Here is a 25,894-nt window from a genome sequence, read left to right as displayed (position 1 = left end):
CTCATGTCATGAATTTCCATCCTATTTCACTATGCCAATCACACAGCCTTATGCCATGAATTTCCATCCTATTTCATTATGCCAATCACACAGCCTTAAGCCATGACTTCAGATTCTACAAGCCAGTCATACATCTGCATCCTTCTAATATTTCAAAAATTAAACTTCTTATCTTGACTGATATAAGAATAATCTGTTGAGTAAAATGACACCCACATTCACATCCAACATAGTGTGACTGACACAAGAAATATTAAAAACCTTCAGATAAATACAATAAAGCAAAATTAGTAGCATAACTTGTACTTTTATTACCATAATTATATTCCCTTAATTGATAGATCCCCTATATGAAGCTAGCAAACAAAATACAACAACTCTGGATACAGGCATATACTATTCCACTTGCAAACGTAATGTGAAAGACATGTACTATTCCACTTGCAAATATAATGTGACAAAGATGGATACAGACATGTACTATTCCACTAGCAAACATAATGTGACAAAGATGGATACAGATATGTACTATTCCACTAGCAAACATAATGTGACAAAGATGAATACAGTCATGTACTATTCCACTTGCAAACATAATGTAACAACAATGGATACAGACATGTACTATTCCACTTGCAAACATAATGTAACAACGATGGATACAGACATGTACTATTCCACTTGCAAACATAATGTAACAACGATGGATACAGACATGTACTATTCCACTTGCAAACATAATGTAACAATGATGGATACAGACATGTACTATTCCACTTGCAAACATAATGTAACAATGATGGATACAGACATGTACTATTCCACCTGCAGACATAATGTAACAATGATGGATACAGACATGTACTATTCCACTTGCAAACATAATGTAACAACGATGGATACAGACATGTACTATTCCACTTGCAAACATAATGTAACAATGATGGATAGACATGTACTATTCCACTTGCAAACATAATGTGACAAAGATGGATACATACATGTACTATTCCACTTGCAAACATAATGTGACAATGATGGATACAGACATGGACTACTCCACTAGCAAACATAATGTAACAATGATGGATACAGACATGTACTATTCCACTTGCAAACATAATGTAACAACGATGGATACAGACATGTACTATTCCACTTGCAAACATAATGTAACAATGATGGATACAGACACGTACTATTCTACCTGCAGACATAATGTGACAATGATGGATACAGACATGGACTATTTCATTTGCAAACATAATGTGACAATGATGGATACACACATGGACCACTCAACTAGCAAACATAATGCGACAACGATGGATACAGACATGTACTATTCCACTTGCAAACAAAATGTGACAATGATGGATATACATGTACTATTCGACTTGCAAACATAATGTGACAATGATGGATACAGACATGGACTACTCCACTACCAAACATAATGTGACAATGATGGGTAGAGACAGGGACTACTCCATTAGCAAACATAATGTGATAATGATGGGTATGGACATCGATTAATCCTGTAGCAAACATAATGTGACAATGATGGATACAGACTAGGACTACTCCACAAGCAAACATAACGTGAAAATGATGGATACAGACAAGGACTATTCCACAAGCAAACATAATGTGACAATGGTGGATACAGACAAGGACTACTCCAATAGCAAACATAATGTGACAATGATGGACACAGACAAGGACTACTCCAACAGCAAACATAATGTGACAATGATGGGTACAGACTTGGACTACTCCACTAGCAAACATAATGTGACAATGATGGATACAGACAAGGACTACTCCAATAGCAAACATAATGTGACAATGATGGGTACAGACTTGGACTACTGTAGCAAATATAATGCAACTATGATGAGTAAGGACAGGGCCTATTCCACTAGTCTGTTATCAGTGTAATGCTGTCACTCAATAAAAAATGCAGACAACAGTGTTTTTAAGGTAATGGTATCAGCTTACACTTCATCCTCAGATTTTGGATCCTTCCATTCATATTCTCCATGTCTGAGCTGACCTGAAATTTAAAGACATTAAAAGTAATGATAAAAATGCTCTTACAACATATATTCTAGTATAGCTAAGCCATGGTTCTTGGTAGAATTTTCAAAATGCAAGTTCAGGGCCATATTTCTCCAAAATCTAAGCCCAGTATATATGAAACTAGTGGCTAAATTTGAAGAAAAAAAATGAGAGTTCATGACCAGAAATGCATGGTCCTGAAAGAAAAGTCTCTCACTACTGAAAGCTCTGAGGTACTTTACATATAAGATTTATATTTACCTAATCAACTATGCACCTGTACGTAAAAGAAAATTTTCTTGATTCAAAGTATCATCAAGCTGGTTGCAAAAGATCACCTTTCAGTCCTTGTGTGGTTTTTACAGAACTATTGGTTATGGTGTTGTTTTTATAGAGCTATTGGTTATGGTGTTGTTTTTATAGAGCTATTGGTTATGGTGTTGTTTTTATAGAGCTATTGGTCCTTGTATGGGTTTTATATAACTAATGGTCCTTGTGTGCATCTTACAGAACTAACAGGCCTTTGTGAGTTTTAATGAACTATCATTTCTTGTAAGGGATTTACAGAACTATTGATCCTTGTGTGGATCTTACAAAACTATTGATCCTTGTGTGGATCTTACAAAACTATTGGTACTTGTGTGGGTCTTAAAAAACTATTGGTCCTTGTGTGGATCTTACAAAACTATTGGTACTTGTGTGGGTCTTAAAAAACTATTGGTCCTTGTGTGGATCTTACAAAACTATTGGTACTTGTGTGGGTCTTAAAAAACTATTGGTCCTTGTGTGGATCTTACAAAACTATTGGTCCATGTTTGAGTTTTACAGATCTATTGGTCCTTGTGTCGGTCTTCAAGAACTATTGGTACTTGTGTGGGTCTTACAAAACTATTGGTCCTTGTGTGGGTCTTACAGAACTACTAGTCCTTGTGTGAGTTTTACAGAACTATCAGTCCTTGTGTGGGTTTTACAAAACTATTGGTCTTTGTGTGGGCTTAGCAGAACCATCTGCCAAGCAAGACAATATCTGTGTAAAGGTCAGGTTCCAAAACAAACAATTCAGATTCAAGTCTGCCCTTACATGAAATGTGAACTTTATTGATACACATGTAATGAATATAAATGGAGATAACATATGTTTATGATGACCAGAAGAATTGTGAATTTAAAAAACTGCCAGTGTTCTGTCCAGAACTAGAAGAAAATGGGTCCTATGGGCCCTAACCAAGTCAAAAAGTGGGGTAATTTATCTGTTGCTAACTTTCATTACCAAAATTTAATTCCTCAGGCATGAGTAACCATCCCATCTTGATTCTTCCTTTTGGACACTCAAGTCTACATTTTATGCCCTTGTACACAACTTGGGAAAGAAATGATGCAGTATTTTTGATGATGTTTCTGTCTCTGAATCTTTGTTTTCTATACAAGGTTACTGACCAAACTAATCAAACTTAGTTAAATATTTCTGTTAGTCAATGAAATATAGCATCATTTGCTTCTTGGCAAGGGCCCACTTCCATTTGATAGCCAGAATGGTGTGTGCTCGATTCATTCTAAAATCAACCATAACAATCTGTTATCTTTATTTTCTGAGGTCTTTTTATGCACCATTCAGAATATATATTTTATAGATGACACGAGTAGTAAAGGCATAGGATTACTTTGATAATGTGAAGTACATGAGTAATAAAGGCATAGGATTACTTGATAATGTGGATGACATGAGTAATAAAGGCATAGGATTACTTTGATAATGTGGCTGACATGAATAATAAAGGCATAGGATTACTTTGATAATGTGGCTGACATGAATAATAAAGGCATAGGATTACTTTGATAATGTGGCTGACATGAATAATAAAGGCATATGATTACTTTGATAATGTGGATGACACAAATAATCAACAGAGCAGAAAGTGACTAATGTACTCTTTAAAGCAGTGCTAGTCTCAACAGAATAGAAAGTGACTAATGTACTCTTTAAAGCAGTGCTAGTTTCAACAGAGCAGAAAGTAACTAATGTACTCTTTAAAGCAGTGCTAGTCTCAACAGAGTAGAAAGTAACTAATGTACTCTTAAAAGCAGTGCTAATCTCAACAGAGTATAAAGTAACTAATGTACTCTTTAAAGCAGTGCTAGTCTCAACAGAATATAAAGTAACTAATGTACTCTTTAAAGCAGTGTTGGTCTCAACAGAGTAGAAAGTAACTAATGTACTCTTTAAAGTCTGCTTACTATTATGGCAGTGAACTAAATGTATGCTGGATGGAAACAAACCTACCTGTTAGGGACAATTTGCAGAAACATGCCTAAATCAAAATACAACCCCCTTAACCTCAGAGATACCTTTATCAATGTCCACACTCAGGTCACATCATAATAGTGACTAGGTTGGAAATGACGTGAATTTGCACTGCTTCCTTTGTTGGCATTGTAAATAAATTAAAAGGTACAATTACTAGTCTCTAGTGGAAAAAATAATTTGCATTTTAGAACAGTTTGGTGATAGGGTTTATTATTTAGGGATATAGATAAGAGAAAGAAAAGTCACAAGGCTGCCATGTGGTACAAATCTAGACACCCCTGAGACACAAATTGGGTATATAGAAAAATAATATTATGTTGATTATGAGAAGCACTGAAAAAAATCACACAATGTCTCTTCATTTATACATCACTCCTTAGTTTTTAGCTATTGCATATTAAAACAAGTGCTTTCAAAATGGTGTAAAGTGCCACTTGTGAAGGAGACTTTTACTATGGCAAGTCACATCTCCAAGGCAGAGGTAGTTCGTGATTTACTGATGAACAGCACTTCAACAAAGAATTAAATTTCAGAAAAGTAAGACAAAATATTCTGCAGACTGAACTTCATGCTTTGCAATATGTAAATATTATTATTCAACGCATTAAAACACTTACTTCGCATTTGAACAAGCTTGTGTCACAATGGGACAAACCTCCATGACACTGAGTAATGTCAGTCAGTGCATACACTGGATTGCAAGCTTTGCCTGCTCTCTACGATTTAGCGTTTATCTTAGTCTACATGCTGCTTTACCCTGTTCATAGGGATTTTTTTATTAGCTGCACATCTTAATATGGTAGTGGAAAAAAGGATAAGGAAAACAGCTGTGGGTAAGGGTAAGATAAAAGCAAAAGATTAATGAAGTTAAAACTTTGAAATACAGCGATCAGAAAGGTTAAAACAACCGAGTATCACCTGGTGTTGATGATACTGAACATTGTCTGTAGTATTTATATGGTGAAATCAACATGGAATACGCATGTATTTCACTACAAAATGTTGGGTACGCAACATAAAAACAGTATAAAAAGTCAAATGTAACATTTTAGAAAATACATTTACAGTAGCACTTGCAAACACAAAATACAAAAGAGGTGATAATTATATACACATACAAAAACAATATGCTGATTAAACCAAGGATTCCAAGTTCTGTTTCAAGATTTATCAGGGAAGCATTTTATGAATTACATGTAAAAAATAACTGAATTACAAGAACAGGTTACAATGTACATGTATTTAAAAGATTACGAACTATACAACCAAAGTCCTGAACTTAATGACAGTCAACAAAAAAAAAGATAAGTTGGAAGATAACTGGATGAAATGTGGATAGGAAGATGGATTATACACTCTTTATTTCACTAACAGGCAATTACATGTACCTGAAATTAATAATGTACAAAAAATTCTTTTTTCAGCAATTTCATCTTGGTTAAGTGAGACTTTATTGTAGTTTTCAATGTTTCATTTGGTAATACTTTTCTGTTCGCTGCTTTGTCTTGATCTTGATTAGTTCAGTGCTATATCATAATGATATTTTTGCATCATGCAACCTTTACAAGAAGAAATTGTTTAAGAAAATATGTGTCTGGAATAATTTTGAAATGAATTCAATTTGGTTTTCTGCAGATTTGGCAGTTGTGATTAATATTTATTGTCATGAATTCCAGTCTTTGGTTGTTTTGGGGGAAAAAACTAAATTTGTATGTGTGTCTGTGTGTGTGTGTGATTTGGATTTTTAATGTAGCTTTAACAATTTTTCAGTTATATCACTACGATGTCTGTGCAGTGTGGCAGTTTACAATGATGTCTAACACTGGGGCATCATGCTGCAGACATGTAGCATGATGTCCCACCCAGTCACATTATCCTGACACCAGGCCGACCAGTCCTAACACTAACCTTGTAATGCTGAGCACCAAGCGAGGCAGCTGTTAGTACCATTTTTGTAAGTCTTTGGTATGACTTGGTCGGGGATCGATGCCCACGACCTCCTGCATCCGAGGCGGACGCTCTAACCACTAGGCCACCCGAGTGGTACTAAATTTGTAACTATCAGTTTGTGTGTATGGTATCAGAGAAGTATATTGGTTCATTTTGGTTTGATTAAGATGTGATAGTGTATATTTGCTTTGTTTATCAAAACTTTCTAGAAAAAGTATTAATCAATTTTCCAGTCTACATTTTCTGTAGTGGTTTCCAGCACAACTTATTCAATAATGAGGTCATACTTCCTCAGGTGTAATCATAATCACATGTAACAAACCGGGCTGCATTCTTTTGGATTTTTTCAATTTCATATTCTAATACCTATGACTGAGGGTCCCAAAAAATACAAGCATATTCTAAAATAGGTTAAACTAAGTCCTTGTAAGCCAATTCTTTTGCATTTTGTGCACAAGATGACAGGTGACATCTTAATAGTGCTAAAGGATAATTTGCTTTGGTGCATAATTCTTGAATCTGAATGATCCATTTCAAATCACTAGTGTGACCTCTAAATATTTTATTTTGATTTAGATTTTTTAAAGTAGTACCTTCCAGTGAATAAGATATACTGGTTTTATGGAATATCTTTTTGGCCATTTTTGTAACGATGCATTTTTGAATGAAATCACATGCCCCATTTTTGTGCTCACTGTCCTAGTTTGTCAATACCATTTTTTAAATATCTTAGTATTGTAATGAGAAAAAAACATGGAGGCAATTTTTGTTTCTTATCAGCTAATTTTCATTTTGTTATAGTTTATGTTTGATTTTAAATGTTAGTGGGCTTTGTAGCACAATCTAGCATCTTAGTATTTGGGTCATGTGATTCCACCTGGGTATATATATGTGCCAACTGTGGGTGCAATGGTGATGTGTTATGTAGCAGTATTGTATGACGATGTGCCCTTGCAAGTGAAGCACCTGCCAGCAGAAGCTCATTTGGTCATAGTTCACCAGACAGGAAAGGGCCAGGAAGGGGAATATAAATAGTGTATGGAAAAGGTTTTTCATTTACCACGGATACAGGAGCTACAAGGCTCATCCAAAAAATGTGGAAATCTTGCAACAATACACATTTTAAATGAAGATGTAAAATGTCTCACCATTTTGCACTGTTTGTCTCTGTTGATCTTGAATGAGTAACGACAGCAACACAGTCCCAACTCTGCAACATTCAGCGACTCTGCAACACCAGTTGGTGACTGTATAACACAGTCAGCAACACAGTCGATGACTCTGTGACCCAGTCGGCAACTCTGTGACTTGGGTGGTGACTCTGTGACCAAGTCAGCAACCCAGTCAACAACTCAGCGACACACTTGTTGACTCAATGACTCAGTTGATGATCCACATTATGTGACCAAGTCAGTGACACAGTTGATGACTCTGCAGCCTGGTCAGCAACTGTGACCAAGTCATCAACCCAGATGATGACTCTGCAACCCAGTCTGTGACCCAGTTGGTAGCTCAGTGGCCCAGTTGATAACTCATCGACAGTTAGTCAGCAACACAGTTGGTGACTCAGCAACCCAGTCAGTGACTCAACAACCCTGTCGATGCCTCAGTCAGTGACTCAGCAACCTAGTAAATGACACAGTCACTGACCACAGGATATCCAGTCAATGACTCAGGGATCCAGTGACTCAGTCATGGATAAGAAGCTGGGAATAAGACAGTATCCCACTGGGGTAGAAATCTGTCAGACTCTGGAGCGCCAGTCCTCAGATTCAGCGGTATATCATTCCAAATACAAAGACCTATCCTAAAGAACCTGAGAAAGCGAGACTCAGGTAGTGTAGCTGAGGGAGTTTCCACTACAGTATTCTGATCAGTTGAACTGTAACATGCAAAGGCGTGAATTTCCCAGTCAATTCCAATCATGATATCACTGATATGCAAGAAAAAGAGCACTGTTCCCAGTACTGTGTCTTAAGGCACTCCTTAAGTTACTATGTTACAGCATTCTGATCTTTGATTGCATTATAAAAAATGGTTGCAGACAATACACTTTTTATTCTTGGTACTAGTTATAATTACTGAAATAGAGAATTATTATGGTCATAATCTGATACTCTATGGAAATTATTGTTGCATATATGATTTGCCCGAAGTTCATTAACCCTATTTACCTCATATACAACCGAACACTGATGAAAAAGATTAGCGAATATGCGATTTTGTTTAAAATCTGTTCATTAATCTAATAATTTTATTTTGATGACTGCCAGCCATATCAAACAAGAAAAAAAAACACAACAAAAAACAAGGAGTGGAACAACTTGTACAAGTCACACAGGTCATGTAAGAGCATTTACTTTTATAAAAACTTTTAATAATTTTATTTTTAACATTTAATTGTAATTATATTTAAAAAAATTTGATTCAATTGTGATTTTTGATTGATCTACACATTGTCATAAAACAATTTCCAGACAAAAATTATCGATCACTATGGACTTTTACAATGGCAGTTTGGCATTACACTGGATCAAGAAAGTTGATATTGGATTAAACTGTTACTAGTATAGAGGGAATCAAGGTACGATCGTGTGAATAAGAATTTCCATGCCTTTTCATTTATCTCCTGTATGGATGCTCAACTATGAATGGGATAGATGAATAACACACGTTTTGTTCTTAGTGTGTACATATGATATTTCTTGAAAATGATAATTTAGCAAGATGTAAAATTTAACTAAAATAAATCTGAATTGACAGTCGTGTTTCTAGTCTTTATGTGTATGAAAGCACCTATTTGTATGGGTAAAATAGGTATTATATACAAACTGAAATAAAAGACATGATATACCATACAGAAGATATAAACGAAGTTACATAATTGCCTCCAATTTATTGGACTTGTGTGCCAATTGTTTTCCTGATGGTGTCTTCCCATGCGTGTTTATAATAAATGATGACACTGTCATGTCTCTGTTTATGTGTTTAGTACAACTTTTCCCAACTGCAGGCTTGTTCCCTCTTACACAGGGTTCATTCAGAATTATGAATGATATATTCACAGACTTTTCCCAAACTTTCAAAGACCACAAACATAGATTTCCAAGACCTATTTTCGCTAACATTTTGTATACAAGTTATGTCATGAGAAAACAATTTTATTTGTGGTTATGGAAAGAAATTAAAATGTTTGAGTTTATTTCAATTTTTAAAGACTTTTAAAGACATCAGGGTAATCTGCTCGATTTCCCCAAACTTTCAAGGCCTTAAAAATGCTACCATTTTTTTTCCCAAACTGTCAAAGACCTTTAAAGACCGTATGAACCCTGTTATATCATAGTGTGTGACAAAACTGGTTTAAACGAGATCACTCTGCTTGCTTTCCTATGCCTAAAAATGTCAAAGTACGTTGTAGTGTAAGATTTAATCTAATTAGCTTTGTAATATCACTTCACAATAAAAGTAATCAGATATTCCACACTGAATTAGAACTGATACACACCAACAGCTGGTTTATGTTATATATTCACTAGGGTTTAGGTTCCATGGGAAAAATACGTTTAGGGCAGTCTTTACTCCCTTTCCTAACTGTACTGACGTCACTTATTTAATAAATAGTATAGAATGCCTTCTGCAGTTATTCTTCAATAACAAGTAACATTACATGGTGGTTGCAGTAAAAACACAGGATTGAAATTATCAGAGTTGAAAATGACTTCATTTCAATTTACAAACTCCAGACAAATTTGACTTTTTGAGACCTGAAACTTGGGAAAAGTGGTTTCAGTGCTTTGAATGCTTTTGTCAAGTGTCTAGACTTAGTGAAAAAGAGGAAGAAATTCAAGTAAATACCTTGAATTATTCCATGGGAAGTGAGGCTGCTGACATTTTGTCTTCATTCAACCTGACAGGAAGATCAAAAGTAGTGAAAGTCTGTGACAGAAAGATTTGTGCGATATTTCATTCCCAAGAGGAATGTAATTTTTGAAAGGACAAAATTTAATCAAAGAAAACAGGAAGAGGGAGAAACAGTGGACAGTTTTGTTACAGTTATGTGTCAACAGATAAATGTAATTTTGGGTCACTACATGATGAAATGATCAGATATCGACTTGTAGTTTGACTGAGCGATTAAAAACTGTTGAAAAAATTACAGTTTTATGTGAATCTAACTCGAGTCTGTCATTAGCCAAGCTCAACAAAATGAGGCCATGAAAAAGCAACAATCAATTATACGAGCAACTGGAGAAAGAATGACTGAAATGGATGCAGTACTATCGTCTTCACTGAAATATGGGAAGCAGAAACAAAATCCCGAAAGTTCAACAGAATAATGTCAGCAGAAAAGGATGCATGAGATGTGGAAACAAAGTTAATCTTTCTTGGGACCAATGTGCAGCAAAAGAAGCAGAATGCCACAAGTGTAAAAAAAGAGGACACAATGCAAAACGCTGTCTGTCAAAATCAGCAGTTCACACAAGAGGATCAAAAGTGGAACCTGGATTTCTAGGGACTATTAGCACAAAGAAGGGTCAGCCATGGATAATGCGTGTGAGATTGAACAACGCTTCACTTTTATTCAAGATTGATACTGGAGCTGATCTGACTGTAATTCCTGAGAGAGATTTAAGAAATATCGGAGACAAAAACTATCAAAGTCTGAACGAAAACTGTATGTACCTGGAAACTCTGAACTTACAGTGCTGGGAAAATTTACATGTGGACTGGAGTCAAATAATGTGTTCAATGTACAAGACATATTTGTTGTAAAGGGACTGAATCAGCACTCTTGGGCAGGCCCATGATTCTGGCTCTCAAGATTATTGAAGAGGTAAATATATCCTCAGTAAATGCCTCAGATAAAAGCTCACAAAATACAAGCAAAATTCATGAAAAATCCATAAATTTGATAGGGATTATCATGAGAAATTCCAAAATTTGCTAAAAGGTCTAGGGAAAACAAAATGGTTTAAATAAACATAACTCTGGACAAAAATGCCAAACCTTATGCCTTATCTACCCCAAGAAAGGTTTATATCCCTTTATTGAATAAAGTTCAAGAGGAGTCGGATAGAATGGAAAAAATGGTTGTTATTTCAAAAGTAGATGAGCCAACTGAGTGGTGCGCAGCAATGTTTGTCGTTCTGAAACCAAACTGGACTGTAAGAATTTGCATGGATCTAACTAAACTGAATGAATCAGTTAAAACACAGAACCACCCACTACCATCAGTTGAAGAATTCCTTGCAAAACTAGCAGGTGCAAAGTTTTTCACCAAACTTGATGTTAACTCAGGCTTTTGGCAGATAAACCTGTCAGAAGATTCACACCGCCTTACAACTTTTACTGCTCCTTTTGGTAGGTTTTGTTTTAATCACCTTCCATTTGGAATCAGTTCCGTGCCTGAATTTTTTTCAAAAAAGGATGTCAGAAGCTTTGGAGTAACAAGGTGGAACACTCTGTCACATGGATGGATGATGTTCTTGTTTTTGGGGAAATGCAGAAACAGCATGACGAAAGACTGGAAATAGTTGTGAAATTAATTAAAAAGGCCGGCATCACTTTGAATGCTGCAAAGTCTGAATTTTTCGAGATCATCCATTAGGTTTCTTGTGCATGTTGTTGATTAAAATGGTTGCCGACCTGATCCAGAAAAAGTCAAAGCTATAACTGAAATGGAAACAATGAAATGCTTAACAAATATACAACAATTTCTCTGTATGGCAAATCAGCTTGGAAAATTTAGTCCAAATCTGGCAGAAAAATCAAAACCATTATGTGAGCTTTGAAAGGTAAAAACTCGTGGACTTGGGGTCCAGATCAAGAACAAGCTTTTAGAGATATCAAGCAAGAAATAGTATCTTCACCAACTTTAGCACATTATGATCCAAACAGAGAAATAGTTGTATCTGCTGATGCATCTTCATTTGGAATAGGTGCTGTGCCATGGCAGAAGAACGGTAGCAATCTGATTGTTGTTGTTGTTGTTGTGGGGCTTAACGCCATTTTTCAGCACACTATAGGCTATACATGGCGGTCTGTAATAATGGTGGAGGAAGAACCCAGGAAAACCCCAGAAAGAACCACCGACCCATGAGAAGCTACCGGCAAGCTTTCTCACATACCCACATTGGCTGAATCTGAGACTTGAACTGGTACAGACAGAGGTGAGTTGATCCATAATGGAGAGCACTTTAGACCACTCGGGGTCCCAGTAGCAACCTGTGACCGGTGGCATTTGCATGAAAGGTACGTAAAAAACTGAGCAGCACTATGCTCAAATAGAAAAAGAGGCCCTTGCAATCACTTGGGCATGTGAACCCTTCAGTAGCTATTTAACTGGGTCACAATTCAAATTCTCCAAAATGACATATGTAGCTGCAAAAAGTGAATTTGAGCGCGTGCATGAGCTATATAGAATCTATGTTGGGGTTTGAACCAAGACAAGGAAATCCCGGTCAATGGGTTATATTATTTGTACAATGTAACCCCACGATTGCGATTTCCTTGTCTTGGTCCAAACCCCAACGTAGATTATCTTTCTCACCCAATATTTTCCTTTAAAGTAAAAAGAATTCTTCACTAGTATTCATGTCCAATGTTTACATGCTGCGCATGAATATAAATATGTTAATGAGAGCTGTGTTGTGACAGTTGCATCCGAAATACACAGTTTATATGCATGAGCAAAGAAAAATAACAACATAAAACGCTGCACAGTAACGACGTATTATCACATTTAATATATGGATGTTATATGAAATTGACAATAAATAATTAATATTTATTACAAGAAACTGTTTTATTTTCATCACTTCCAATTTTGAAAAGTTATATTGTAAATAATAAAATGATATTGGCTACTCAGCTCTACTGTAGTTATACTTAGTACAAGCTGTAACGAAGAGTAACATCTTGCTTTAGGTTATTCATGGGTAATTAGAGATCTTTGTCACAATCATATATAACTATTCTTTTCTTTGAAGGAGGTGAAACTGTTTGTGACGTACTTGTGTTGTCCTTAATATTGATTGCAAAAATTACACCCGTATAATAGACTCTTAAAAAATGGACTGTAGCAGATAACCATGTGCTAAACTTTCAAGTTCACGGATTCTTTGAACATTTATTTTTCTGTCCTGGAAATATGGCTACAGTGAAATTTGCTTATGGATTAATGTGTTGACGGATAAATTATTCCTTCTGGCTGGTAAGTGCATTATTTGTCATGAAATATTGTAGGTTAATTTTTTATTCAACCAGGGCACAATGGAGATGCTTAACAAAATTAGAATAAAGCATGTTTTATATAACACTTTTCTGTCTGTTACTAAGTTTTCCTTAGTTGTTAACAGAGCTGGGAGGCTATAAACTGTATAGGTCTATAGTCTATATGCATGGCTCAGTGTTTTCTGTTATTGTTCATTTCACACAGCATTGAGAAATTTAACCTATCTGTAGCACATTCATTTTTCAGGTCAGCGTCATTAAATGTAGCGAACAGTATATAATTTGTTTCACACGAAGAATTTAAAACTAGTTAGGTAGCTTTAGCTACATTTAATGATGCTGACTTGAAAATATACTGAGCTAGTCCTGAATATAGGATAAAAATGACCATGCTGTGTGGAACAAACTAGCATATTGCCAAAAAGCTCGACGTCATATCGGTTTGTCTCTTTGTCTCTCTCAAAATGTTTTTTTATGGTGTGTTCTCAAAGACGGATTTACCTTAAGTTACTATGTTTTTGTTATATATTTGTTGCTGCTGTTGGTGTTGTTGTTTGATTTTAGTAAAACTACGTCAGGCAGAGCAGAAGACAACAAGGTTTCTTTTTTAAAAAGTAGTTCTGAGTGGGTGGACACCTTGACTGAGATGACTGGTCTGAGATGACTAGACTGAGATAAGAAAAGGAAGGTTAGCAAAACAGCTAGATTTCTCTGTCGCATGGGTGAGAAATGTGACTCTTACTACAACCAGTTTTCAACTTACGACCTAAATTTACCCACATGGACTCGTGCCCAATTGAAAATAAGTAAAAAATAAATACAGGATGTCATTTTCTTTTAACCAATGAGAAGACAGCATTCCATTCAGCGGGATCTCACTTGCATATTAAGTGGGTGCATCATGACCATGTTGAGCAGTAGCGTGGGAAACTGATTTGGCATTCCTTAAAGGTAGGATATTAAGTTAAACTTTTGATAGGGATACAGAGTCGAATGCCTGAGCTAAATATCGGTACCAAATGTATTAAGCTACATAAAGCGTAACTTGAAATATCAGCGTTTATTCTTAAATAGGTCGCGCGAGCAAGGAGACAAGTGACCTCCCTTGTAGTTATTATATAGTACATTTATGACAGGTCAATTGTAAGCAACGATACGAACCCTTGTGAATTTACCCCATGATAGCATCATAACATAAAACTGTTTTGATTCCATTAATTATTGCTTGCATTCCTTGATTATTAAAAAAACTTAACGTATTTTTTAAAAAATTTTGTCCATCATCTTAAATATATATATTTTTTTCTACAACCACTACAGTACTGTAAATGTAATCCGCATTGGGTAAAATATGTCAATAAGTTTGTAGAAAAAGGAAATTTACTATTTTTGCGATGAAAATATCTTGTTGAAATATGTCCATATGTGAGCTGAGTTGATCTTCGCGAAAAATCAATGACTTTTTGCCCAAAAAATCGTCGACACTGACTGCAAATCATTGGAAATATCTTTCCTGCACCTATGACTATGGGCGCAGCCATATTTTGCAGTCTTTCACTTGAAAGGTAGCGGTATATTCGTATTAAACTTCATACGAAACGTTTGAGTAAATATGAGTAGCTCTGTTTATTAACATGCAGGTTAGTGTTGTGTATGTGTGTGAATCGTGAACAACGCAACGAGTACCAGTAGCTGTAATTCAAGTTAACGTTGGAATGTAACTTCTCATTTTCAAAAAGGATCGGAAAGAAGTTAGATTATGCAATTATTTAAGGTGGTTTATAGCAAATCGGAATGTACACGGAACGGTATTTAATCGAGATTCATGGACCGTAAACTACATTATCTTGCCCAATATGGCGACCTGGCGAAAGGAATTACCAATTTGTGACTTATTTTCAGTCAAATTAATCTGTTTCTTAATAGTTTGCGTGGTTCGCGTATCTTCGCAGGATACAAATGGCTTAAAAGATTGGCTCAAAAACGGATTAAATGGCGCTGGCCACATCACGATTGGAGATGTCGACTCGAATGACGACCTGTCAAAACTGTTTACACAGGATGGGTATTTTACTGACCTGGACATTATACAGGATCTTCCCAACACCAAGGCATTAGGGGGCATAAATATTGAACATGAGGCCCAAAAATTATCTGCTAGATTGAGATGGTTAAGCAATGAAGAGATTGGAGTAACAGCGATGCAGGTAAATAGTTACAGTGTAATATATAATTAATTGTGGTTGTATTCAAGTATTCGCCTAACCACCTGTCAAAATGTACCCCCTCCACACCACCAATTTAAAAAAAGAAAAACATCAAAAAGATATGCTGGATGCACAAAATTTAGTCATTTCATTCATTCATGTATAATGTCTAACCCGATTGTCGCAAGGAGTCCCTAACAGTTAGCCTGGTTGTTTTCAAACTAACAGGAGGTTCCTTACTTACACGTCCATATTGACGTGGTGGTTCAGTTTTTCTTTTCAAACAACAAGAGTTATGCAGTTGATTCTCTATGAATATTGTAATAAATTGTGTAAGTTTCCTTAACTTTGAAAGTTGCATCCAATTAGAACATGGGTACAAATAAGTAGTACTTCTTGTTCTTTTTATTTGTTTATTTTATTTGATTAATATTAAAACTGTTAAAGTGTTACAGGTCATTTAGGAGTTAAAATCAACTATTTCAGTAATGAGTCATTTTTCAGGATTTTATTGCACATACCTTAAAATAGCAGTTCTTCACTTTATTTTGATCATAGCATCCTTTTTCCTCTGCATGGTCATTATTTACATGCCCCAAGAGGTATTGTGACAGTTCGGCCCAACTTTCACAAAAAATAAGACCATTCAGCTAAATTTGAAGGACAGTTTGGCTCAACAATACATCTGTGACAGTTGTTTTAACAAGTATTTTTGGCGAAAAAGTATGTATGTATGTAAAAAACACTATTTTTTGACAGTTTTTATATATTTTGTGCATTTCCGTAAAGTTCAGAATTATAGCTTTAGTAACAGAGCTGTGCAGAATTAAGATCTTTTTGTCTTTTGGGCTATGATGTGTCTAGTGTATAAAACAATGAGAGGTCACCTTTTTCTTTGTTTTGTTCTTCAAAGTGAGAATAAATGTCAGTATACAATATTTTGTTTGTAATGGTGAATGTGTGCACTGGTTTGAGAAAATTGTTTTATTCTCATTTTAATTAGTTTGTAAATTAGAATAAATTTTAGAAAAATATTGAACAAATTTAGAACAAACTAAACTATGTTGACATTCTAAATTTAATGTATGCAGAATGTTTTCTTCAGTAAAATTGATTCTTATAAATGAAGATTTAACTGTCGTGCAAGCATACAGATCTGTAAACAAGAAACCAGTTGAATCCAGAGATTGTTAGAACTTCAGGTTCTGTAAAATAAAGTTGTGTGTTTCTGAGGCATTAGCTGGTTGTTGTCTCAACTGCATGGTTGATAGATGCTTTCAAATGTTTCACAGTGTTTTGCATTTTTTAGAAGGCTGTTGACGCTGATGGCATTATCTGTATGCTGCCTCCAAATCTTATTACATTTTCACTGCATGGCACTGATCTACTGACTTTGGTGTCTTCTGAGTTTGCCTTCATATACCATCTTCACTGGGGATGGTATCTTTTGTACCTCTCTGAATTAGCATTAGGTAGAACTAGAGGCTATTTTACTGCGCTTTGTGGTTCTTTTGATAGATACATGGATATTTCATTGATTAAAATTACAAGATAGAGACAGACATAATAACACTATAATTCCTAAAGCCTAACATTATTAAATGTATTAAGAATCTAGAAACCATGCAAGCAGTATGTTCAAAAGTAGGACTTAACGTACAGGAACTAAATCAGAAATAATACAGATGCATTTGGTTTGTTTTATGGTTGTATAGGCCTATACTTGACACAGGTTACTCCAAAAAGGGATTTGAAGGAAATATCAAGTAAAAGATGTAAATACAATTCCCATAACCCCTTTGAAGTTCGTCCAGGAAAGACTTAATGAAACATATATGATGGATATTATGGGTCTCTATTTTCTACTCATCACTGATTAATAAAACTTCCGACTGTCTAATTTAAAAGAAAACAAACAAGTAAATAGCCATTAAAAGGTAATCACAAAAAAAGGCTTTTGACGTATCCCTGTCCCTTATCAAAGTCAGATTAGTCAGGGGTCAAGCTAGACTTGAATTTTAGGGAGAAGTGACTTATCCTTTTGGACATAATAGGGAGAAGTGAGAGCTAAACAGGGAGATGTGGGAGCAAAGCAAGAAACGCAATATATATATATATATATATATATATATATATATATATATATATATATCTGTGTGTGTGTGTTGCTTTTGTTCTCTTATTTGAAGTGTGCCATGCCTTTGGTTTTAAGCAGATCTATAGAGTTCTATCTATATTGTAAACACATTTGGTGCATGTTTAAAAACTATCATGTTCATATGGTCTATTTTGGCAATATGACTTAAAAAAGGGACAACAGAAACAATACATTATAATCAGTTTTAACTGAGTAACTAGATTACAGTATTGTAATTGGAAGTTATTACAAATGCTTAATCAACTACCCTTAATCAAGAATTTATTTTCTTTTTACTTTTTGAAAGTTTAGTATAAAATGGCATTTGAAAAGATTTCTAAACTTGTTTGAAACAACCCCTGCACCATGTAATGACAGAAAATGCACACGTCTTTCTGATCATACTGTTTTTTCATAATTTTTCAGTTGCCGATAAAACTTACAATGCTCTTCATAGACAACACACTAAAGATTTTATGTCAGTATATCCTTTTTTTTCCCAAACAAATCATCACAGCAAACATGCAGGTGCATTTGTTTTTAGAAAGAGGTTTTTTTCATAATGTAACCACTCATTTTATAGCTTTGTTAGTACAGTCCATTGATAGGATTGCAAATGTTAGATTGTATTATTTGTCTGCATACTTGGTGTGACATTAAGCATTGGTTAAATAGTAACTTTGCTTTGCTGTTTTGTGTTTTTTTGCTTCGTATTTTCAAACAAAATTTAGTAAACTCAGAATACAACCATGACCATAACATGATCTCATAGAATTCCACAACATTGCTTTGTTGCGTATATTTATGACTTACATAATTGCATTTTAAAACTAAATCTTTAACAACATCATATCTAATTTCTTCTTTCTTACAAATTGTATATTTTCCTGAATATATTTGCCCAATGGTTTGTGAAAAGAGACAATCTAATTAAACTGTACTGCCCGTAAAAGCGATGTGCGCCTTTACATTACAGGTTCAAACAAACTTTTGTCAAGAAAATAATGTTCACACGGCAGTTAAAATATTCATTTTACTGATTCTATTCTGTAACTCAAATTGCTGTTGACAAAAAGTTTAAAAAAACACAAGTTGGTATGTTTTTTTTATCATCAAAGGATAACTTGCAGAAATCGGACAGTAATAGTATTGCTAACTTACTCAGGAAATGGTTAGTGGTCAATCAGCTATCAAAACACATTTATTAAGAATGTGCAAGAGTTTTTTTGTCATCGTAATGGATATCAACACCAACTATTTGATTGCTTGAAGTGTACATTTCGCCTTGAGCTATATATAAGATAACACTGGAACTAACCCCACCAAGGCGAGGGAGCATCTAAAAAATGATTGTCATTCAATATTCCTATAAAAAAAAATCACAGGGTGAAGTTGTTTTTGCTTTTCTAACAGAAGAAGGTGAAGTTTGCACTTTTTAGGTGACTTAGTCACCCACTTTGCCTGGTAGCGTGACCCCTGTTAGTATGCTAAGGCCTATGCCCTGCACCTACACTTTTTGCTAATTTGTAACAAATGCATCATTTATGTTTTATAAAGCCCTGTGAAGTCAAGTGTGTTTAATGTGCAGCAGTGTGAAAATGTGAAGCCTAATATTAAATATATTTGTTATAATATCTCATGGAAGGTGTTACCAATCTTTTGAAAATTTGTACCTATTCTGTAGAATATTGTACAAATCTATTTGAATAATTATACATATTAAGTATTACTGTTTCATAAATTAATATGGATAATTTGATTGGAAGACTTAAATTGTGAATGTCATGGTGGGTGATACATCTAATTTTTGGCATTAAAAAAATAAGTGTACAAAAATATCTTAATTAAAATGCACATTCATTTTGTGTTTTCTTTCATACATATATTTATTCATTACAGAGTATTAATAATGTTTTTAAAAGAATATGAAGCTAGTTTAGTTTGCTTGAATTTGTTCATTTTTGTTCTGAAACCTATTCCTTTGAAAGAAATCAAGGTATATAGAATTGATTATAGAGAATTATAAATACATACCAGATAGATCGGAAACTGCTATCCATGGATTCTATAGAAGAATGCATGATAGATGAGAATTAATTACTAGGTTGTCATGCATTTGTGTCTGCTACACACATGTGCATATAACACATTGAATAGCATCATGTTTTTGGTGATGTGTGCTTAGTCGTGAAGGAATATGGCCTCATGTGGGCAGGCAAGGCCATGGGTGCCATTTACCAGCGGACCTGAGTTTGAATCTCCATAGAGTATGAATTAAAAATTCTATCGTTCAGAGTATCAACATCATTTGTTTTTGAGAAAGAAAAGAAAATTGTTAAAACTATTGTCACAGTTTTCTTGTTAAGTTGGGTTGAATTGTCTTTCAGTTTGGGCCATATTATCTTGCATGATATCCTCAGTGGTCTTTTTTCAGTCCAAGTTGGGCCCACTTGCTTTGGGCCAAATTAGCTATTAACTGCCCTGAGAAAACACATAAAGCTAGACTTGAATTTTAGGGAGAAGTGACTTCTCCTTTTCGACAGAACAGGGAGAAGTGAGAGCTCAACAGAGTGAAGTGGACGCAAAGCAAGAAATGCAATATTATATATAATGTGTGTGTTCTTGTATTTGAAGTATGCCCTCTTTCCCAGTATTCATATTTGCATTTAACATTGGATTTAAACGATACTTTGTATTCAAGTAGAAAATTTTCTGAGTTATTTTGGCCATATGACTAAAAGAGAATAATAGAAACCATATTGTAATAAATTTTAACGGAGTAACCAGATTACGTTCTTGTAATTGCAAGTTAGTAAAAATGCTAAATCAACTACCCTTGATCAATATTGTTTTTAATACTTTCTAAAATTCACAATAACGGCACTTTGAAAGATTTCTAAAAGTGTTTGAAACAACCCCTATATGATGTATATGAGGGCAAATACATACCATTATGTGTCTTCAGATCATATGGTTCGTCCTAATTTCTTTATTGCAGAAAAACATTACCGTAACTATTCATGCATAACATGCTAAAATACATAAAATTACAGACATGCCTTCTCTATAGTTGGAATATGAACTAATCCCTTCTTTCCAACCGAATCAAAACAGACATGTGAGTGCATCTGTTTTTAGAAGGAGGGGTTTTCGTAATGTTACCACTCACTTTGTATCGTTTAATTTCAACAGTCCATTTATAGGATTGCAAATTTATGGTTTATTTGTTTGTCTACGTACTTGTAGTAATTTTAGGCATTGGTCAAATAGTATCTGCTTCACTGCTTTTTTCTGTATTTTCACAAATACATGTCAAGTCAGACAACAACTTTGACCTTACAGAGCCTCTCACAAATTCCACAACGTAGCATTGTCCTATACATTCTGACCTATATGATTGCATTTTAAAGTTTAATCTTAAATAACATACTACCTAGGCTTTGCTTTCTATGAATTGTAAATTTTTCTGAATATAATTCACGGTGATTTACGAAAACAGACAAATAAACAGTACTTCCCGCACACAATGATGTATTTCCCTGTTACTGGTTCACTATCAGTTTCAAACTAATTTTATGATGAAATAGTGTACAAGAGGCAATTAAGATATCTAGATCACTGATTCTGTTCTTAAAACACAAATTGCCATTTACATACTATTGTTAAAGTTTTGAAACACAAATTTGTATGTTTTTATTATCAAAGGATAGCATACAGAAATCTGGCAGTGATAGTTGCTAACTGACTTGGGAAAGAGTTAATAGTCTATCACTATCAAAGCTACCTGCCTTACCCCTTTTCTTAGACTCTCTAAATATACAACCATGGTCCAGATTATATACTATTTAAAAACCTAAAATATAACACATGCAGTCTGATTGAAATCAGGTCTCCAGTGTCTTATGTGAAGATCTGACAGCAACAAATTAGGAGTCATGTTTTGGTGACCTATGTTATTACCTTAAACACTAATTTTATTTAGGGCCTTTAGTGGCTGAGTGGTCTAAAACACTCACTGTTGCAGATCACTGTCATCTCACCTCTAGGCGTGGGTTCAAGTCTAGGGTTTGACCAATGTAGGTATGGAGAAAGCTTGGCAGTAGATTCTTGTGGGTGGGTGTTTTTTTCTGGGGTTTTTCCAGGTTCTTCCTCCACCATTTATACTGGTCTCCATGTATAGCCTATCTTGTGCTGAAAAATGTCATTAAACCCTACAGCTATAACTAATTTTATCAGCCACTGAAGTCTTATATCTTAACGTTTGGGAGAGCTGAGCAGCATAGCTAAAGATAAATCATTTCAGATTTCAGAAACCTGCATTTACACTGGTTAATTTGGCCTTAATTTGGTTAATTCAAAGGTTACCTGAATGATCCTTAAACTGTTGCTGTCAGATCTTATAACATTGGGCAGTGGAGATCTGATTTTAATCAGATTGAACACACATGTACCCTCTTATTTCCTTCATGCTTGCACACAGTTCATACAGGATTTGCTTTTAGAAAGTGGAGATACGATCGTGTTTAAATCTTGCAAATTTTACCTAAGGGTTCACTTAAGATAGTTAAAGTTACATTCTTCTTGAATATTGACAAATCGATGACATTTATGATGATCATTGTTAATACAGCACACCCATTTATGTTGATTGACAGACATGTAGTAAATGTATGATGGACAGATGGGATATACATGCAGATAAAGAGTTTTACAATTCCATTAATACTTAAGGAAAACATTGGGACAATTTTATCATCTCTACCCAGTAATAATAATTCTCTATTAAACATGCTGCAGTATGTGTCATCCACATACATGTAATTTTCTTTGTGTAAGTGTTTGTTCATCATAAGTAGCCATGGTTGATAATCAGCTTTTTAAAGTCCTTTTATCAGCCATGAGGAGATATCCTTGTTTCTGATGAATATGCGTAAAACTAGGGTTCTGAAGAATCATTTGACCCTTGACACCAAATCACCAGCGTCAGTATGAAAACTGAAATCTAAAGAGTAATTTGAGTCATGAGCTGATAGCTTGGATTGTTCCTTATTGATGAAGCAAATCGAGGCTAATGATTTCTTGACAACTATAGAAGATTTGTTGTCTTTCTCTTCAGAATTGTTACTAATTTTCTGTTTCTTTGCATTCTGAGGGTCAGAATGATCATCATTGGCAGGTTATTTCTGAGATTAAGAAAGAAAAGAAGAACTACTTCTTGGAGCAATTGTGATTAATATGAGTATGTTAATGAAAATGGAAGAGTTGTATATCTCTGATTCACTAGCAGTCACAAGATCACTAACTGGTGAACACTGATGACATTAATTGTGATTCTTAGTTTCATACTTAACATTCTGTCTGAAGTTTTCTGGTCCAGATTTCCCCATGAATTAGTTATTGTTTTAAAAGAATGGAGAAAGTCTTCCTGTGGCTGGGTTTTAAAGGTTAATGACTTCAGTTTTCCTGTGGCTGAGTGATGAAGATTTTTGACTGTATTCCTCCAATCCAAGTTCATCTAGAGGAGAAAGTTTCTGAGTTGGACATGAGATGTAATCCCAAGTTTCAGTTTCATTAGCCAGTAATTTTTGTTGCTCTTTTTAGCATTGGAAGAAAGCTTATGTTTTGGCATTTTGACTTGAATTGAACTAAAGCATGTATGATTTGCCCTTAAATATTCATCTAAAAACATCTTGAACAATGTGATAACAATTAAAGAACAGAGAAAAATTAAAAAGTAAAGCCATTAAGGTGAAATTGTTTTTGTTTGATCTCTCCTTATTTTATCATACATTCAGAAAAGGTAGCTGACTTTTATTTTTTTTAAACTTTTAAAGCCATTACGATCTTTGATCCCTTTATTACTTATAACAGCCTCATAATACAGGCCTTAAACTCTTGAGATTGTGCCAATAAGATAATGAGTTAACATCTTGTTATGTAGTTTCATAATCTGCTTATTAACCCATACATCATTGCTCTGGCCAGTATAAGATTTCCATTCCCTAATAGACTGGTTCCCACTGATTCTTGTAATATGGGGATTGAGTGCACCAATATACCAAAGTTTGGTATTAAAAATAATAATAATGAATAGTATTTAATTTTCAAAGCAGTAGGGTAGATTTCAGTTATAAAATGGTATTATGGTAGAAAGCCTTTAGAATGGTATTTTTATTGTATTGCAGGTAGAATTACATGTATCTTGATGGGCAGTCAAACAAATGCAGATATTTGGAAGATCCAGTGAAATCATAATTGATTCCATCTTCCTCTATCATATAGGTCACAGATAATCTCAAAAGAAGCGAACTTTGAGTTATGCCAACCTTAGAATGACATTAGTGACCAATTAGCTCTGCCCAGTTAATATTAATAATTGGCAAATAAGGTGTAAACAGTAGTCTAGTTGAGCACTGGTCATAAGATCCAGTTTGTTATCCAGTATGAAATAATGCAATAAATGAATGAAGAGTAATTAAGACTGATGCCACAGACGAAATTAACTTGCATCATAAAAATGCAATGGATGGAATTTCCATGTGTCAGAAATAGTTAAAATTTAAATTCCAAGCATCGAAACCTGGAGATAAAAGTATGCTGTTAACTCTCAAACCTGCTTAACCAATAGCTCCCAGCACAAATATATATTTTTTGCCAATTTGACCACATGTGACCTTTCATGTTGTTTGAACCAGTTAAGGTTTCTCTTCCAAGCACAGTCACTCATTAATCAATAAAATAGGAACTTTCATTGATATGTAAGAGATTATTACATTGTGTTGTTGATGATGTATTTTTGTTTACACATGTATATGTACTTATTTTTAAAAAAAACTGACAAAATCTCAGTCTGGGCAAAGGAGCATAGTCAGTAATTGCCCATAGCTGGAGACAGTTGGATTCGTTGGGTCATGAACAACAAGCATGTATCTCAAGGTTCCAAATCTGTTATTAGTGCTCTGGCAGATGTTTTTTATACAGTCAACCATGTGTTATTGTTATTCTTATATGATCTAGGTACGTTAAAAATATCAATTATCTCCGATATAATAACCCTATCTGCACCTTGGCATATTAAGCAGATATTTCTGTGCTTTGGGTCTGTGAATTTCATTGGATGAGGTGGCAAGCCACTTCATCCAATCAAAATTACGTTTTTCATGATCGGGATAAGGGGAGCATACAACTTGAATGGACTGGTAAATACGCAATTCTTTGCTGTGGATCCATGTTTGCACAAATACCTTTCACTCAAATACACCTGTAATGTCTTCCCTTTGGTACATAGTCATCGATAATAAACTTACAAAGTATTTTTTTTAGGTTGATTGCCTCCACCATTTTCAGCCAACATATAATGCACCACGCTATTGTTTAGTTGGCATTATATACTATGGGAGGCAACTCATGAAATCCAATAGATGTCTCTAGGACAAAGCACCAATATATCTGTTCGATCTGCCAATGTGTAGGTAGGGTTATCTTATCAGCACATTGGCTAGTGAAGATGACAAAATGGTGGCTTTAATTTATCATTTTAAAAAACCTTATACTCAAGCAACATGTGAAAAATTTTAATGTTTGAGAGCAGAGATAAATACATGTACTTACCTGATGAGCATTGTAATTATGTGCTTCCCTACCAAGCATAATGAGGGCCCCGAGTGATTTGTGAATTTTCCTTTACTGATCACTGGCATCTCAACTTTTGTAAATGTGACTCTTAGTCTTGGACTCTCCCATCGTGGGCATGCTAGAAAGCTTGTATGTAGCTTCCTATGGATCAGTAGTTTTTCCTGGGTTCTCTATCAGATATACGAGCCACCATTTATAGCCTATCATGTACTGAAAAATGGCATTTAACAAACAACAACAAGCAAGCATTATAACAACATGTTTATTATTTCTTACTGTGCATTATAAATATATATTTTCTTACTGAGCATATAGCAATATGCTTTCTAAACTGAACACTACCTGGTATAACTATCTTTTCTTAAA

The 25,894-nt window shown here is 34.7% G+C and overlaps 2 protein-coding genes across 3 annotated transcripts in view; one reads left to right on the top strand and one right to left on the bottom strand.

Moving 5' to 3' along the window:
• LOC149807255 (adrenodoxin-like protein 1, mitochondrial) overlaps positions 1-15,101 on the bottom strand; it is a 30,604-nt gene extending 15,503 nt beyond the window's left edge. For both annotated transcript variants that reach the window (XM_089964081.1, XM_089964075.1), the window contains exons 1-2: positions 14,934-15,101; positions 2,002-2,056 (exon numbers count right to left, since the gene is read on the bottom strand). In XM_089964081.1, the coding sequence (XP_089820207.1) occupies positions 2,002-2,056; positions 14,934-15,090 (212 nt within the window). In that variant the 5' untranslated portion in view covers positions 15,091-15,101. The remainder of the gene's footprint in view (positions 1-2,001; positions 2,057-14,933) is intronic.
• An 84-nt stretch (positions 15,102-15,185) lies between these two features.
• LOC149807252 (VWFA and cache domain-containing protein 1-like) overlaps positions 15,186-25,894 on the top strand; it is a 133,919-nt gene continuing 123,210 nt past the window's right edge. The window contains exon 1 of the mRNA XM_089964066.1: positions 15,186-15,756. Within this exon, the coding sequence (XP_089820192.1) occupies positions 15,406-15,756 (351 nt within the window). The 5' untranslated portion in view covers positions 15,186-15,405. The remainder of the gene's footprint in view (positions 15,757-25,894) is intronic.

Source organism: Sinohyriopsis cumingii, chromosome 1 (assembly GCF_028554795.1).
Source record: "Sinohyriopsis cumingii isolate HCF-2022 chromosome 1, ASM2855479v2, whole genome shotgun sequence".
Lineage (NCBI taxonomy): Eukaryota > Metazoa > Mollusca > Bivalvia > Unionida > Unionidae > Sinohyriopsis > Sinohyriopsis cumingii.
The sequence above is the reverse complement of the archived record's forward strand: the minus strand, read 5'-3'. Positions and strand labels throughout refer to the sequence as shown.